The following is an 18,143-nucleotide window of genomic DNA, read 5'->3' on the forward strand; positions in this document are numbered from 1 at the left end:
CTATTGAAATATGTTATATTTTTGTCCATTAGGGATATTTTGGTCATGACAGCCCCCTTGTCTGTCACTGAGCATATTGGCAAGCCTGCAGCGATGGAATAGGGACCTCTTGCCCACAAGTGTCTTAGTGGTGGATAGTCATCGTTGTGGCAAAGGGGAGTCAGTGGTGAGGGGATTGTGGATATGTGTCTTTGGGACTTAACCTGACTGTCCCATGTATTTAATGTGTCTTTCACCAGCGAGGGAGTAAATATGAGGCTCTGCCTGTGTTGTTTATGTGTCCAGCATATAGCCCCCAAGCTCTGTGAGCCCGCTAATTCATGTTCTAGTTTCACCCACTCTTTATTTCGTACATTTTTACACCAATCTATTATTCTGGTTAATTGAGCAGCTTGATGGTATAATAGGAGATTGGGTACTCCAAGACCCCCTTTGTCTCTGTCTCTGTAAAGTATCGATTTCGCTATTCTGGGGTGTTTGTGAGCCCAGATAAATGTATTGACTACCGTTTGGGCATGTAATTTTAAACTATTTTCCAGTTTACATGTATCACCAATTTTGCTTTGTTCTCTTTGTATTTTTAGTTGAAAGCTAAACCTAGGAGGTTCATATGCTAATTTATAAGACTTTCAATGACGCCTTTACTCTCAGGGCATTTTGACAGTTTTTCACCACTAGAGGGTGTTAGTTCAAGTGTGTCATATAGATAATACTGTGCTCATGCATGTGACGTTCCAGGGAGCCAGCACTGATTGGCTAAAATGCATGTCTGTCAAAAGAACTGAAATAAAGGGGCAGTTTGCCAAGGCTTAGATACAAGATAATTACAGAGATATAAAGTGTATTTATATAACTGTGTTGGTTATGCAAAACTAGGGAATGGGTAATAAAGGGATTATCTATGTTTTAAAACAATAAACATTCTGGTGTATACTGTCCCTTTAAATGCAAAGAGGTGCAGGGTTTTGTCTTAAAATGAATTAAAATTAGAGTATGTCATTTTTCGACTACAATGGCCCCTTAAAAAAATACTTGAGATACGTGAAGGAATGGTTTGTCATCTATCTGTAACAAACAGGACTATAACATAATAAACACATTTGACACCCACATTGCCAAAAGACACAAGCAGATGTTTAACTGCATTGCAGTGGTGTAAATGGGGCATATGAAGAAATTATGTGTCACCCTAAGCACCAAGGTGACACATAATTAATGTCACATGGGGCTTAACAATGGTATTCTTTTAACAATCTGCCACGCTAGGCATGGCCTCACCTACTAAGTATAAAAATGCCCATGTTTCAGTATAGCCATTGATGTAAATGCAAGTTTAAAGGGACATTCCAGTCAAAATATAAACGCACATAGATTTATTACATTTTTGAATAGAAACATATTTGCAATATACATGTATTGGCAAAAATGCTTCTAGTAAGAGTTATCACTGTTTTAGAGTTAACATTTTTCTCTGCACGTGCATGTGAAGCATAGCTAGATATTGTCACTGCATCCACATTTTAAATAATGCAGCTGCTCGGATCATAAGTGGGGCTTGTATCATGTCAGCAATTAACAAATTGAGTCATTACAAGATGGTACAAGCACTTTAGGCTTGTGTTTATGCTGGTGTACGGTGCATACTTAAATACACTTTTGAAACAGCTATAGCTTTTATTAGAAGCATTTTTGCTGAAGCATGTATATTACAAAATTGCTTCTGTTAAATACCTAAATTCCCCCTTGTGGGTTTCAATTTTGGCTGGACTATCCCTATAACTCCTTGGATCAGAATTAAATGCCCCCACCCTCACCTTTACTCACAAGATTTAAACTATGTTCAAATAACAGTCAAGTATTTTTATGGTATTTGAATTATCACACGTCTGTTGAAATAAAGACATTCATTGATGTACTCACTGTACAATTGTGTGCAAAGCAATAGCAACAGTTGATTACTTTTCACTGTGAAGTCTAGTTCTCTCATTTTCCATATCCTCCCCGTTGTCTCCCTAGGGTTAGTAAGGTGGTACCTATGACTCCCTGTATTACAGGCCACTTGGGGCAGTGCATAGCAACGTGTTGTGCTTCAGGTGTAGTTGGTGGTAGTTTAAGCTTTTATCTTGTCAGCAACCAACAGAGGGCAGGTTATCTATATATAGAACAAAATCATGATGCTTTAAAATGCAAATACCTTGCCTATAAAGGAGATATCGGGAACCATAGATACCAGGACATATATCAGTTCCATCTACCCAATGACATAGAGCCAACCCCAGTTTCGGTAGGTGATTATAATCTCTGAGCTTGTGGCTCTGTGTATTAGTATACAGTACTGTGTATAGGAAATACTATAACTGTCATCTCTCAAAGCAGCATACCATAAACAATGAGGTATGAATTAGTGGACAGGGGTTTATATTTGTAGGCAATTTACCATAATTTAATTTCTATAAAAATATAGGTGCTTAGCAATTACACAATTACATCCCTTGGAATTTTTTAAAATTATTTATATAAATATAGGATTCATCAAAGGTTTTATAATTCACCAAAACAGGTGCAGGAACCAGTTTTTGTGGGCGTGGAGAGGGGTCATATCCCATTATGTGGGGACCAATTCTAAATTATTGTAATCAATTAAATATATATTTGTGCTTTGACAAAAACGTGGACATGGTGAACAAATATGCTTATATTAGATTTTCGGTTTACGATGTGCAAGTGATAGTAAATAGTATTGTATTCCTTTTCAGTCTGCGATCTCTATTACAAAACTTGTGTAGAACAAATAATCATTGCATGTCATTTGGAAATTGAACAGCATTTATCAGTTTAAGCTATATCATCAACCTATATATCATATTTCTTTCTATCTATATTTGTATCTATATCTATCAATCTATCTATCTATCTATCTATCTATCTATCTATCATCTATCTATCTATCTATCTATCTATCTATCTATCTATCTATCTATCATCCATGTATCTATTGTTCTGGCGTTTAGTCTGTATTCATCTAATTCTGTAAACCTTTCTGTCCCTATATATTAATCTGTCATCTTTCATTCTGTCTGACTGCCTATTCAAAATATTCTTTAGGGATAAACACTGCTTTTTAAAGAAACTACAACTGCTCTACCATTATAGTTTTAATCTTGGAGTAAACAGGAAAACTGCTTATAAAGTGGTCTTGAATCTGAGATCTTGTAAGATGGTTTTGTTTGCTACCTGTGTAACTCTACTGACCTATTTACAATTTGGGGTCATCAACTTATTTTTATTTGTAGCAATATCAATAAATGACCTTGGTGTGAGTTATAAACTACTATAAATCTGCTTGTTCAATTCATTTGATTACAAAAGCACTTGCGAAATTGGTGCGTTTAGAAGATGTAACTTTGATCTCACTTTCTTTGAATTAACACTGCAATTAGGTAGATTTTTGTTCAAAGCACAAACTCATTGGCTGGTGTTTTACACTGATGTGATATTGTTTACACAGATGTGCTTTGAAATCTCGATTATGGTGGATTTCAGATCCCAGTACATGACAGAATCCTGTCATTTGAAAGGTAAATAATGTAACATATACTCGCTATAACTATTTCAGTAAAAACCTCAATGTTTTTTGGGGGTGTTTTTATCTATTTACAGCTTTTAGCCAGAGGGTCTGTAATACACTATTCACTAAATTGCTACTTTAAAGGAAGATTTTTATTGCTCAGGTGCACAGAAAACTGAAGCACTTGGGATTCAAAGGATGAAAAGGTGTAGCAATACCTGCTTTAATGTCTTGCCAAACACGAATCATTTAAATAATACGGTCAGTGGTTTATACAATTGATTACTTTATAAATATGTCTTGTGGAGCTCACATTTATGGTTGGAATATATACATAAATTATTTTTATATTTTTTTAAGTTTCGTTTTTTTAATTTAAATTATGTTATGAATTTACATGTATGACCTGATGTTTAATGGTTTAATGCATGGTACTATATATATATATATATATATATATATATATATATATATATATATATATATATATTTGTATTTATATATGTGTGTGTGTGTGTAAAACATACAAACTCACCAAGAGAATCAGGTCTACCAGGGTGCTGTACAAAGCTCTTATCAGCCATTGTTATAATGTTATAACGGCACTCACTTGTCTTATAAAATATACTTTTACTTTGAACATATATAATATGGGTACGTTTCAGGGCATATACCTTCCTCAGACTATTTATGGCTATATAAAATATTCTATAATTGTTCAGTAGAATCTTTCTTTTGGGATTTAAGTATCCATGCTGAAACAAATATCACACTTTGCTAAGCCCCAGGAGGGTGTATCCCAATTCTATTTTATTGGTGGTTTAAATTCTGAGAAATTCCAGCTCTTTTCGCCTTCTAGTAAATCCTATGTATAAGACTAGGGAGGTGTTTGCTGTTGGCCCCGCCCCTCGGCTACTTCACCCTCTCTACCTTTCCTTACACCTGTCCAGTACTTACACTAGGAGCACCTCCTGCATCCTAAAGAGGTTTCTCTCTCTCCTGCTGCTGCTGTGGGATATGAAAGCTTCAGATCACTCTTCACTCCATCTCTGGCTCACTCTATAGAGCTCATATGAGCTAGAAACCACCCTGAGTCACAGATGTCATTTAGCATCACTCAATAAGAACCTGCAGTGCACACTGGCTTATGTGGATTACGGTGATCATCATTGTGATTAACATTGCATTTGAATGGAGCTGTATAGAAAAGAAGACTGCATAGAACCTAGTGAGGTGTGAAAAGAGAGTTTACTGAGACAAAGTGTCTGACAACGCTGTATTAACATATGTCAACGTGCTCAATATACATCACTTTGCCTACATATACACCTAGGTGGGAGCGTTTCATTCACACGTACAGAAAGTTTGCTGGAGCTCACTGGAGTCTAGGGGACGATAGCAGCACAGATCCCACCTTGACTTGAAAACTAACAACAGATATCATGGCTCCTATATCAGATATGGGCAGCTTTCTGGCCGGCATAGATACTCTGGGACAGGTGGGCGCCCACTTCTTGCTGCCGCCATCCAGGGAGGGTCCCTTCCTTTACAGCGAGCACCTGAGCCAGTCTGAGCGTCTCTCCCGCAGCGCCCCCTCGGATCTGGCGCATCTCCAGGGCATCCTCAGGCGCCGTCAGCTCTACTGCAGGACCGGATTCCACCTGCAGATCCTCCCAGATGGCAACGTGCAGGGCACCCGGCAGGACCACAGCCGATTCGGTGAGTACCCAGGCGGGGCTCGACAATGTGTAATCCCACTGGAGGTGTGTTGTTATTTATCTCATCAAGCAACTTCCATATAAATACAGTGGATATATTATGAACAAATTATAATTAGGTAAATAACAAAAAATATGTCACATAAAATTATAATGGTTACTTAGATATGAGCCATTATAAAACTGAGTTTAAAGAAAATCAAAATGTTCTGTACATCACTAATACAGTCAAACTAAAAATGTAATTGTGTAGTGCACAAAGTCTTGTATTTTCATGTAATATGCAGAATTACCTGTACATTGGTTTTACTAATGTTTGTAAAACACATAAAACGTTATATTTAATTGTGCATTCAAACAAAACACATCAGTCACACACTGGGTTACATTTTACTGCTGGGAAGCTTAAAATAACACAAATATGGATACTTTTGTATATTACAATATTTTCATTCATAAAGGGGTGGGAGAAACTTTCATTGTATTACTGTATGCAGCTGCATTTCTTAGCTTATATAAAGAACGATTGGAAATCATTTTAGTTAAAAGACTGTTCATTTAATGTGAAATTAAAGGTGAAAAATATTTCTGCACTATATGGCTTCTGAACATTTATCATTTACACAGGCCTCCTGCTCAATTCTACATTGCTTTCTCAATGCATCATATACAATACTGCAGACATGTGTGCTATGTAATACTAAAATAGGAGTTGGTATCATCTTTCCACAACTTTACAAGTGTGACTTTTTCTTTCAGTGGTTAACAATACATAGGTATGCAGATTTTTCATACTGCTTACACCTAATACATTTACATAACCAAACATTCTGTAGCAGCTGTATAATTCTATGTAGTATGTAGTTCAACATGAAGAATATATATATATATATATAAACATACACACACATACTATAACCACCAATAATGTCACTCCGTTTTATAGAGTTCACTATATCATTTTATTTTTACAAAGCCATATTAGGTTAAGTTGTAGGCAGTATACAAACGTTATACCTTGTTACTGGCATTGCAACTACTACAATAACATTTGTCAGCTTAATCTATACATTTAATAGCTGTGTCAGCACCTGGCATTATCAATTTCCAAGCCTATACATTTTAACATTTTTTTTCTTCACACGTGGAAATAAAATACAAGGATGTAAATGCTTATCTGACAGAAAGAGTGAATAATGATTATTGTATTTATTCAGTGCTGTTTTATCTGAACAAACTTACTATTGTTAATAGCCATATTTTTTTCCTCTCTATTGATTTAACAACTGTACTGGGTGATTAAAAGGGTTCATATCGCCTTTCTCATAGTCAAGGCAATCAAAACAAATTATTCTTATTTAGTCTTGCAGATCATTGAAGAACAGAGGCAAGAAGCTATATACATGTAAATGATAAAATAAATGTTTGTATAATACCAAAATGAACATTGCTGCTACATTGAAGTGACAGAAATGTTCTGCAATCTGTAAACAAATACTTTTTTTCTGAGAAGCCAGTGACCTAACAATAGGTTTAATTCTTTCATATGGTTTGCTTTTATTCTGCCCCTATTCTCTTCAGAGCTTTCTCTGATGTGGTCTGTCACTGGGTTGACTCACCTGCTTGTTGTATTTTTTAGGACAGGCTTTGTAAAAGCTATCACAATAAAGACAAAATACCTCTATATTTATATTTTTCTTCAGTGAAACACTACACAGTGTATAATTTTTAACTTAAAACACAGAAGCATTTATGATAAAAAAATATTTGTATTAAAAGTATACATAATACCCAAATATTTTTTAGTCATATAAAATGTTAAATGTGTTAAACAACAGACTTTACAAAGGATAAGTCAAGAATAATTGTTTTTGTCGTCTGTACACAGGCATTCTTGAGTTCATCAGTGTGGCTATTGGCCTGGTCAGCATAAGAGGAGTGGACAGCGGCCTATATCTTGGAATGAATGATAAAGGAGAATTATTTGGATCAGTAAGTAATGCTTGTTTTGACACATAGATAACAAATGTAGTTTGTATATGAACAAAAATAGTACATTTGTCTTTGCTCATGAAATGAATGAATGCAAATATTTCTGACTGAAATAAAGAGCCTGTAAAAATGACTTTTCTTCAGTAGTAGGGGAATATTTTTGGAGTAGAGAAACATGAATGAATACATGTATATAAAATACAACAAGAAATTTAAATGTCACCATTACAGGAAAGGGAGAACATAAGTATGTGACTATATGTGTTCATTTGCATGCCCCGCCCCACACACTGCCTCTGAGGTACTATGACATTTTTGCATAGTTGGGGTTTGTAAGATGGCAAAAGGATTACTGCTATCTTTAGACATACTTCTGCTGCTATATGTTTAGGGATTATTATTCAGAAAATAATATTGCTTGTGTACTGCTCCTGTTGAAAACCAATTTGAAAATTCCATTAAGTGTACCAATGGAAAATGATTTATATATGATATAAAATATGATGTTTCAAAATTGTAGTTTACATCAATGTCTCCCCCATATAAAATCAAGACATGTAAATTCTGTTTTAATTGTTTTGCATATGTTATGCTGGAGATTTGGTGTATACTTAAAGGGACAAGCTATTCAAAATTATACTTTCATGATTCAGATAGGGCATGCAAATATAAACAACTTTTCAATTTACTTTTATCATAAAATCTGCTTTGTTCTCTTAGTATCCTTTGTTGAAAGCTAAACCTAGTTAGACTCATATGCTAATTTATAAGCCCTTGAAGACCAGCTCTTATCTCAATGCATTTTAAAAGTTTTTTTAACAGCCAGACAGTGCTAGTTCATGTGTGCCTTATAGATAACATTGTGCTCACTCCTGTAGAGTTACTCATGAGTCAGCACTGATTGGCTAAAATGCAAGTCTCTCAAAAGAGCTGAATTAAGGCGGCAATCTGCAGAGGCTTAGATACAAGGTAATTACAGAGGAATAAAGTATATTAACATAACTGTGTTGGTTATGCAAAACTGGGGAATGGGTAATAAAGGGATTATCTATGTTTTTTAACAATAACATTTTTGGAGTAGACTGTCCCTTTAAATAGGTTGCTCACAACACTGTTTCTATACAGTGGTATTCCCCCCGCAAGCATGAAAACAAATTGTAGTTTTTTTTTTTTTTTGAGCAAATGTAAAATTCCCTCTTGTAGATGAACTCCCCACATAATAACTTGAATGTGTCTTGAATTTCACCTTACTTTGTTTCTCTCTTTAGGACAAATTGACACCCGAGTGTATTTTTCGGGAACAGTTTGAAGAAAATTGGTATAATACTTATTCATCAAACTTGTATAAGCATGGGGACTCCGGGAGGAGATATTTTGTAGCTCTGAACAAAGATGGGACTCCAAGAGATGGTGCAAGAGCTAAGAGACATCAAAAGTTCACGCATTTTCTTCCTAGACCAGTAGATCCGGAAAAGGTTCCAGAGCTTTACAAAGATGTTATAGGATACAGCTGAAAGAGCACACATGATGTGAAGGAATCAGTACGAAATTGCAAAAAGGAAAGCTGGAAGTGAAAGGAATGTGCAAGTCATGGACTTCTTGGAATATGGTGACCAACGAAGACCTTTCAGGCTGAGGAAGAGGATATGCCAGCTGACACATCAATGTGTGTGCACCTTTGCTGTTTATTTGTTGGATGATATGGCATTAAAGTAAAGGTTTCTTGCAATCCTGATTGCCATGAATGTGAATATCGGAAATAAGATGAACACAAGACAGAAGATAATGAAATCTTTGAAAATATGCTCAATAATCCACTCTTATGTGAGATTATGTATTACTTTTAGACGCTGGCTGAAAAATATTAAAAAAAGTCAACATAGACAGATATCTAAATATTTCAAAGCTACAGTATGAAAACCATGAACTTAACATGAAATATATATTTATTTTTATACTTATTTATTTATAAAATTTATTTTTATTGTTACAATAACAGAATGGCTATTTGAACATTTTATTATGGACAAAGACGAAGGTACCATATACACATAAAAACTACTTTAAACTGTTAACAAACAACAAATTGTGAATTGGACATAACAACACCCCCTAAAAATGCCATGAATTGGTGAAAAATTAATGTAGGAGTTCTTCCATTTTGATAACTTTAATGTATATGATTGCCTTCAAATATTTGTAATGATCTAACTGCCCAATTAAAAGGAAAGTGAAATATATATATTAAAAGCTGATGACTGGTCTATTCTGTGTTTATTAAATCATATTAGTGTTGGTATTTGCATGTACTGACGTTAATCATTTTCCAAGTGACTTTTAGTGCTGCTTTGGAACTTGATACCATATTCCTCTTATTGTGTTTTGTCATTACAGTCAATGTTAAAGCACTTTATTTAATATCTTTTGTGAGATAAGGTTGCAACTTGGCAGTACACTTAGAAGTTTTTGTCATGTGATTTCCTTTTTGGCAAGAGTATAATTTAAAATACCTGCACATATTAATATTTAAATTGATCAACTCTTGACATCTAAAACACATGAGATTGGGGTTTCAGCACAAGAATATGGCATTTAACATTTTCAAGAAATCTAGCTAAAAAAACCCTCACATTTGTAGTACAATATAAAAAGGATCAAAAAATGATTGTTGTTTTCCTTACTGTATAGACAGCGAGATTAAGAGGAATACTAAGGCTTTCTAGTTACTTTAAATATATGTTTAAGTTTAACACACTAGGCATAAGCCTATACTGGGAAACTTTTTCAGACACCAGTTTTGAACATGAGCTCAATAGAATAGCATGCTGCTTTGCAATCTCCAGGATCCATATGGCTATATGTAAGTTATTTAATTTAAATTAACTAATTAAATTGACATTATACACTAGATTTTTCTTTGCATACATGTTTTGTAGATGATCCATTTATATAGCCCATCTGGGGGTGCTTTGTAAAAATGTATAGTTTTGCTTATTTTTAAATAAAATTGTGCTGATTTCCATAATCCTAACCAAGCCCCAAAGTTTTAGATGTATACTAACGTATTCAGACTTCAGATTGATTCTGTTTGTATAATGGGTCTATTCATATGCAGGGGAGGGGAGATGGTCTGCTATCATCTCTTTCAGTGGGTGTCCCAGCTTAACTTCATCAACAATGCTAAACTGGGAGCTTCTAAATAAGTTTTGAATAAGTTTTATACTGGATTTTTATATCAGTATCTGTACATATTATTCTTCATAGTAGTGTCTATTACATGCAGTTAAATTAAAATTGGTATATGCTGTCCCTTTAAAGTGATGGTAAATCCTAGCATTTGTGAAACGCTAGTATTTACTATTGCAACAAATAAAGGGGACTTTCATTCATGAAGTATAAAATACTTCATGAATGAAAGTCCCCTTTATTTGTTCCAATGGTAAATCCTAGCGTTTTACAACGCTAGGATTTACCATCATTTTAACTGTTGAGCCATTTCATGTCTCTGCGCTATATCCATTTTTAATTGTGAATTGTGAATGCTCACTGACAATCAATGGCAGGGCTTTTTTTATTTAGTTGAAATAATTTTTAGTATTGAAAATCTCATTCATCACAGATTCACATTACAATATGTTTGTTAGCAATTGCTTTCAAACTAGTGAGATAGTTCAAAATACTGGTTCAGTAAAGTCCCAAAAAATCATACATTTAGATAACATGAAAGCTGTAGATTACAATATAGAAAATAAAGTCCAGTATCTTATACATTCTTAAACAAACTGAATAAGATATTTCAACTAGAATCACAGCATCTAGCCTTAACTTTTGTTTTTGTTTTTAATGTCCCCCCCCTTCATCCCTTTCCCCCTGTTACCTTTGGGTTTGAGAACTTAACCCAAAGTATAACTATGAATTATTAACTATTAACTCATACCGTCGAGCAGTAAACATCTTTTAAGCAGTTAGCAATTGTTACCTTATTTAATGTTATAGAGATAGAACCTTTGTAACATTTTTTTAAGAGCCTTATGAATCCAATCTGACTTCTGCAAGGTTCGATCTATTGAGTGAATCATATTTCCCCTTGTTCATAATCCAGTGAACCCACACCTGCTGAAATCGCCCAGATGTGCCTTGCATCCAAGCTGCGGATTCAGACATACTGTATATATCCTCAATCTTATGGATTACTTCAGACCAATCTGGAGCACCCATTTTCCATTTTCTGGCTATACAGATCCTAGTTGCTGTACATAATATATTAATCCACCTGTTGGTGGCTGAATTTAAAGATTCCTGAGGGATATGTAGCAAGGCCTGAGAGGCTGGGAGTATAAAGGAGTCATCCAGAATTGTTCTAAGCAAATGTGTAAGCTTATCCCAGATAGGCTTAATCAAAGGACATTCCCACCACATGTGGATATATGTTCCTAACCCTGTACAGCCTCGATAACATTGTCTATTACCTTGATGAGTATAGTGTGAGGTCTTTATCGGTGTGAGATACCACCTATATGCTGTTTTAATTGAGTTTTCCATGAGGTCTGCTCCAACTAGTCCCTTCCTCATTGTGGAGTATATCTGTTGCCATTCCACTCTATCATGAGACTCACCTAGATCTTGTTCCCATTTATCATAAAGTCCTATTCTTTCTTTGGATTTAGCTTCCTGTATGGCCAGATATTTCTGTGATATCATTTTTTTTTTTGTCCTGCTAGGTAATTTAATGATTTGTTCTAGAGTAGTGTAAGGAGCCTTTGGGGTGAGCTGTCTATATTTATTGATAACACTATATATTTGCAGATATAAGAACCATGGTAATGTTTCCGGTTGTAGTTTGTCTCTTAGTTGTATATATGTCAATGTTTTACCTTTGTCAAGAAAGTCTGCCACTCTATAAAGTCCTTTATTCTCCCATTTAGAAACTTGTCTTTGAAAGTCCATAGGAAGCAATGCCCCTAATGGTTTAATTAATGTTCACATGGGAATTAGGTGTAGTTACTCTGTTAAAGATTTCCACAATTGTCTGGAATCTTCAGTGATTTTTAGTTAATGTCCTAATGTAGCTGTTGTGGTGGATGGATTCCATATAATATCTGCCAGTTTGTCTACTCCTTTTATGTCTGCTTCTATATTTGGCCATGTGAGATCCCTGCAATCTTTACTCAACAATGTGATTTGCGCCAGCCTAGCTGCCTAATAATAATCTAATAAATTAGGCACTCCAATTCCTCCTAAATGTGTGTGCTGTTTAAGTATATGTGCGGCTATTCTGGCAGTTTTATGTCCCCGTACAAATCTAATTAGTTCCAATTGAACCCCCTCTAATTCCCTATATGGAAATTTGATAAGAAGTGCTTGGAATAAATATAATAATCTTAGTAGGACATTCATCCTTATTGAAGATAATCTTCCATACCATGAAAAGTTTCCCCTTTTCCATGTTCTGATATCCTTCCTTATAATTTTAAAGATTGATGTATAATTTGCTTGATATAACGAGTCAATGTCGCCTGTGATATAAATTCCCAAATATTTGATAGACCGCTTTACCCATTTAAAATCAAAATTGGCCTCAATCAATTTTTGTGTATGAGATGGTAGTGATAGTGGAAGTGCCTCGCATTTATCCGAGTTTATTTTGAAACTTGATATAGTGGAGAAGTCCTCTAAAAGCTGATATAAGATAGGAAGTGACAGTAAAGGTTTTGTAATTGTAAGCATAATATCATCAGCGAATAGTGTTAACTTATGTTCTCCCCTCTGTAATTTGACACCATGAATATCTTTATTGTTTCTTATACACGCCGCCAGGGGTTCTATGCACAGCGTGAATAAAAGTGGCGATAACGGACAGCCCTGACGGGTTCCATTTAGTATTCAAATTGGTCTAGATTGGTGTCCTGCTGCTCCTATTATTGCTGTTGGGGTGGAGTATAGGTTTTTAATAGCTTTTATAAATTTATTACCGAAACCCATGTGCTCAAGGACATCTAACATGAAGGACCAATCAACTCTATCAAACGCCTTCTCTGCGTCCAGAGAAAGGAGCAGAGAAGGCGTTTCTGTGCTCTTTAAATATTCCACCAACGTACCTGTACGCCGCACGTTATCTGGGGCTTCTCATTCCCTGATAAAGCCTACCTGGTCCGGATGGACCAAGGAGGGTAAGAATTGTTTCAGTCTGTTGGCTAAAATTTTAGTAAAAATTTTGATGTCTTGATTAATTAAAGAAATTGGTCTGTAATTTTGAGTTATCTTGTGATTTTTGCCAGGTTTGGGAATTACTACTATTTTAGCTTGTAGTAGTTCTGATGGGATCGGAGTACCCTGCATAATGTCATTACAAAATTTGTGTAGGTGGGGGATCAATTGTTTTTTAAATAATTTGTAATAATCTCCTGAGAATCCATCAGGCCCTGCAGCCTTTCCTATCTTGAGGTCTTTAATTGCTAAAGCTATTTCATTTACTGTAATCTCTGTATCTATAGTATCTGCATCTGAACTATTTAGTACAGGTAATTCCGCGGACTCTAGAAAATTTTGTTTGAGGATCTCAGTCTGTACAGAGTGAGATACCTTTTTCCCATCATATAAGGTCTCATAATAATGCACAAAGCATTCAGTAATTTCTTGTGGGTTCGATGTCAAAGTCCCATCTAGCTTTTGAATTTGTGGGATCGCACAGTTTTTTGTTCTTTCTCTTAATTTGTATGCTAGGTATCTGTCTGGCTTGTTCACATATAGGAAATAGTGTGTTTTTAATTTATGTAAGGATCGAAGAGAATTTTCATTTAAGATTTTAGCCAGAGCTTTCCTTTTCTGGGTCAAAGTGTTTAAGACAAGTTGAGAGGCTGTGTTTTGATGGGTTTTTTCTAAGGTCTCAATTTCTTGATGTAATGTGTTGGAAACTTGCCTAATTTGTTTCATACGCTTTGACTTTTCTTTTATAAGCATCCCTCTGATATAGGGTTTATGGGCAGCCCATGTTATCGACGGGTTGATTAAGGGATCTATGTTTAATTCCCAGTATTCTGAGAGGTTCCCTAATATTTTCGCATGGATGTCAGGTTGTTTTAATAGGGTAGGATCATAGGCCCAAGCTCTCTGTCTGTTTGTGTTAATTATGCCTTTTAATTATATCTGAACAATAGAATGGTCGGACCATACTGAGGTGTGGATGGAAGAGGAAATCAGACCAGGTAACAGAATCTGACTAATATAAATATAATCCAGTTTGGTGTAGATTTTATGTGCAGGTGAATAATATGTATGATCAGTCGTCTGTCCATATAACGTTGTCCATGTATCTAGGATGTTGTGGGTTTCTAAAGTCTCTCTAATGGATTTAGTGATAGAGTTAAGTCTTAGCTGTTTACTTGTGAGTTTAGTCTGAGCATTTTCTCTGAAGGCCATTAAGTTGATGTTGAAGTCCCCGGCCAGGATTACCCTGGTCTGAGACCATTGAGGTAACACATGTGAGAGGCTCTGGAAGAAGCTGTGCTGCTGCTCATTTGGTGCATAGACATTACATAATGTTATTTGTACGCCCTGCATGTTACCTCTAACTACAAGGTATCTGCCCTCCTTATCCCTTATTACCTCCTCCTTTGTAAATTGTAACAAATTGTGTATAAGAATCGAAACTCTTTTTTTTTAATTCCCAGTATTCTGAGAGGTTCCCTAATATTTTCGCATGGATGTCAGGTTGTTTTAATAGGGTAGGATCATAGGCCCAAGCTCTCTGTCTGTTTGTGTTAATTATGCCTTTTAATTATATCTGAACAATAGAATGGTCGGACCATACTGAGGTGTGGATGGAAGAGGAAATCAGACCAGGTAACAGAATCTGACTAATATAAATATAATCCAGTTTGGTGTAGATTTTATGTGCAGGTGAATAATATGTATGATCAGTCGTCTGTCCATATAACGTTGTCCATGTATCTAGGATGTTGTGGGTTTCTAAAGTCTCTCTAATGGATTTAGTGATAGAGTTAAGTCTTAGCTGTTTACTTGTGAGTTTAGTCTGAGCATTTTCTCTGAAGGCCATTAAGTTGATGTTGAAGTCCCCGGCCAGGATTACCCTGGTCTGAGACCATTGAGGTAACACATGTGAGAGGCTCTGGAAGAAGCTGTGCTGCTGCTCATTTGGTGCATAGACATTACATAATGTTATTTGTACGCCCTGCATGTTACCTCTAACTACAAGGTATCTGCCCTCCTTATCCCTTATTACCTCCTCCTTTGTAAATTGTAACAAATTGTGTATAAGAATCGAAACTCTTTTTTTTTTTTATTTGTCATCGCGTGATAGTGTTGTGTGAAACTTTTGTCCCAGTACTTAGGAACTTGTTGATGTGTAAAATGTGTCTCCTGAAGAAACAGGATTTTAGCTCTCAAGTTGTTATATTGGGTGAGTGCTACTTTCCTTTTTATAGTTGTATTCAGTCCTCATACATTATGGGAAATTATCTGTAATTTATCAGCCATATGAAATTATCCACCCACCCCTCTCCTCATACCTGTATAACCCAATCACCTTCGATCTCTGGATGCCCTCTTGACTCTTGGATTCGGCTCTGTCATAAAGAAACTTTCTGGTAACCTGCTCGACGGTAAGTAAAATAAGAATAAACAACCGAATATTAAACATAAACAAACAATAATTCAACTTGGATAACTTAAAGAACATTTTGTTGGTCTGCATCTATAAACCCCACTATACGGGTATGTAGTTATCCTCAATATATTATACATTTTAAAGCAATATTATTACAAGTGGGTTTTTAGTTCTAAAAGTGAACACCTAGTCTTTGCCTGTTGCCTAAACAAATTGGCTTAGGTCTTGGTGATTCTTAGTTAACATCTGGCATCCTATCTATCTGTAACTGAATTCTATAAACTCATCTGTACCTAAACAGTATTATGTATCCTTAAGGGATTTACTTAACTGCTTTCGTTCAACATCATTAAAGTATATACAATTTCCAAATGAGTCCGCCATTTTGTATTCATAGCAGATCTATGTTAGAGTCTCTGATAAGAGTGAAAGACTTGTAACAAAATTCAATTTTCTCCCAGGGAAGGCAAAGAAAGAACAACAGAGTCTCTATCTTGAACCTCATGGTCTCCTCCTTCTCTTGGGTACCTTTGACCATCTTTCTGCTTGCATTATTCCTCTTAATTGTTGTGGTGGGCGATTGTTGTTGTTTCTTTGGTCCTCCGGAATGTCCGGACATTCCAACTTGAGTATCTGGCAGATGTCTGGAATGTCATATTTCTCCTTAATAGTATACGTTTTCCCTTCATGCTGGATATGGAGTGCAAACGGGAAACCCCATCTATATATAATTTGACTTTTGCGTAACAACTGCGTCAGCGGTCGGAGTGCATATCTCTTTTGTAGTGTTTTAATGCATAAATCTTGATAAAATTGTACCACTGAGCCCTGAAATTTGAAAGTTGGACTTTTCCTGGCTGCAGCCATAATCTCTTCTTTTTCTTGGAATCGTAGTAGCTTAGTTATGACATCTCTCGGTGGTTCTGTGTCTTTGGGCTTTGCTCTTAAAGCTCTGTGAGCTCTCTCCATATGAAACTTTCCTTCTGTTGTTGAGCTTGTAATGGCTTGAAATAGTTGAAGAAGGTAGTTATCAAGATCTGCAGAGGCAATCGTTTCTGGAATCCCTTTTAAACGAATATTGCACCTCCTGCTCCTGTTCTCAAGGTCTTCCAATTTTTTGTGTATTTCTGCTAATTCTTGCTGCTGATCAGAGATTTGTTGCATAATATTTGTAATATCTTCCTCAATGGTCTCCTCTTTTTCTTCTAGGGATTCTAATCTACTTCCCAACTCTGAAATATCTTGCTTAATTTCGGTTAGGCTACTAGTAACTGTATTTTGGAGGGAGTCCATCTTTTCCCACATCTTATCAAAAATTGAGTTGAGATCGTGTTTAGAGACAAGATTGTTTATATCACCTTTTTTGCATGTATTTACCCCTGCCCAGCTGTCTGAGCATAATAACAACGACTAACAAACATAAAATACATTTTTAAATTAATTCTTCTTTATAAAATACCACATATTTTTACCATGATAAATTTCTTCAGTTTATTTACATCAAATGTATATTCACTTAATAAAGGATCTATAAGCCCTAACATAAACCAGGGCCAGTGTAAATATATTTTATTCCTCAGGCAAAGATACATTTTGCCACCCCCTCTAAGAGACTGCATAGTTTACTAATACCACTTATTTAAAAAGTACTTCTGAGATGTAAAAAAAACAGGCTATATATAAATATTTGATCTATAATTACTAATATGGAATATAGGTTCTCATAACCACATAACATTTGGACTCTTTATCTGATAATATATATAGTTTAATATATATACACATACATACATAGTCCAATACAAAGCTCTAGGACCTTTAATTAGGGCGATGCTCACCCAATAAGGGAGATTGTTGAATTCTTTTACAGAGAGAACACAGGGGTGTTAAAGGGACAGTCAACTCCAACATTTTTATTGTTTAAAAAGATAGATAATCCCTTTATTACCCATTCTCCAGTTTTTGCACAGCCAACATGGATATTTTAATATAACTGGAAAAACGAAAGAAACTATGGGGTCCATTTATCATTGTGCGGATGGACATGATCCGCTATAGCGAACCATGTCCGCCGCACATTGATAAATGCCGACAGCATACGCTGTCAGCATTTATCATTGCACCAGCAGTTCTGGTGAACTGCTGGTGCAGCGTCGCCCCCTGTAGATTCGCAGCCAATCGGCCGCCAGCAGGGGTTGTCAATCAACCTGATCGTATTTGATTGGTTTGTTTTTCTGCG

General features: G+C 35.6%; 1 protein-coding gene across 1 annotated transcript; it reads left to right on the forward strand.

Annotated features, from left to right (window-relative positions):
• Positions 1 to 5,010: 5,010 nt before the first annotated feature.
• On the forward strand, positions 5,011 to 8,792 carry FGF20 (fibroblast growth factor 20). The gene is made up of 3 exons (XM_053700854.1): positions 5,011 to 5,287; positions 7,175 to 7,278; positions 8,547 to 8,792. Exons 1-3 carry the CDS (start codon positions 5,011 to 5,013, stop codon positions 8,790 to 8,792), a joined length of 627 nt encoding a protein of 208 aa, XP_053556829.1.
• The last annotated feature ends 9,351 nt before the right edge of the window (positions 8,793 to 18,143 follow it).

The sequence above is a fragment of the Bombina bombina genome, chromosome 2 (genome assembly GCF_027579735.1).
Source record: "Bombina bombina isolate aBomBom1 chromosome 2, aBomBom1.pri, whole genome shotgun sequence".
NCBI classification, from domain to species: Eukaryota; Metazoa; Chordata; class Amphibia; order Anura; family Bombinatoridae; genus Bombina; species Bombina bombina.

Excerpts from the sequence above, each read along its gene's own strand:
- FGF20 (XM_053700854.1), top strand. The coding sequence starts at position 5,011 with ATGGCTCCTATATCAGATATGGGCAGCTTTCTGGCCGGCATAGATACT. Across the intron at positions 5,288-7,174 it reads GCAGGACCACAGCCGATTCG|GCATTCTTGAGTTCATCAGT; the intron begins GTGAGTACCCAG and ends GTCTGTACACAG. Across the intron at positions 7,279-8,546 it reads AAGGAGAATTATTTGGATCA|GACAAATTGACACCCGAGTG; the intron begins GTAAGTAATGCT and ends TTCTCTCTTTAG.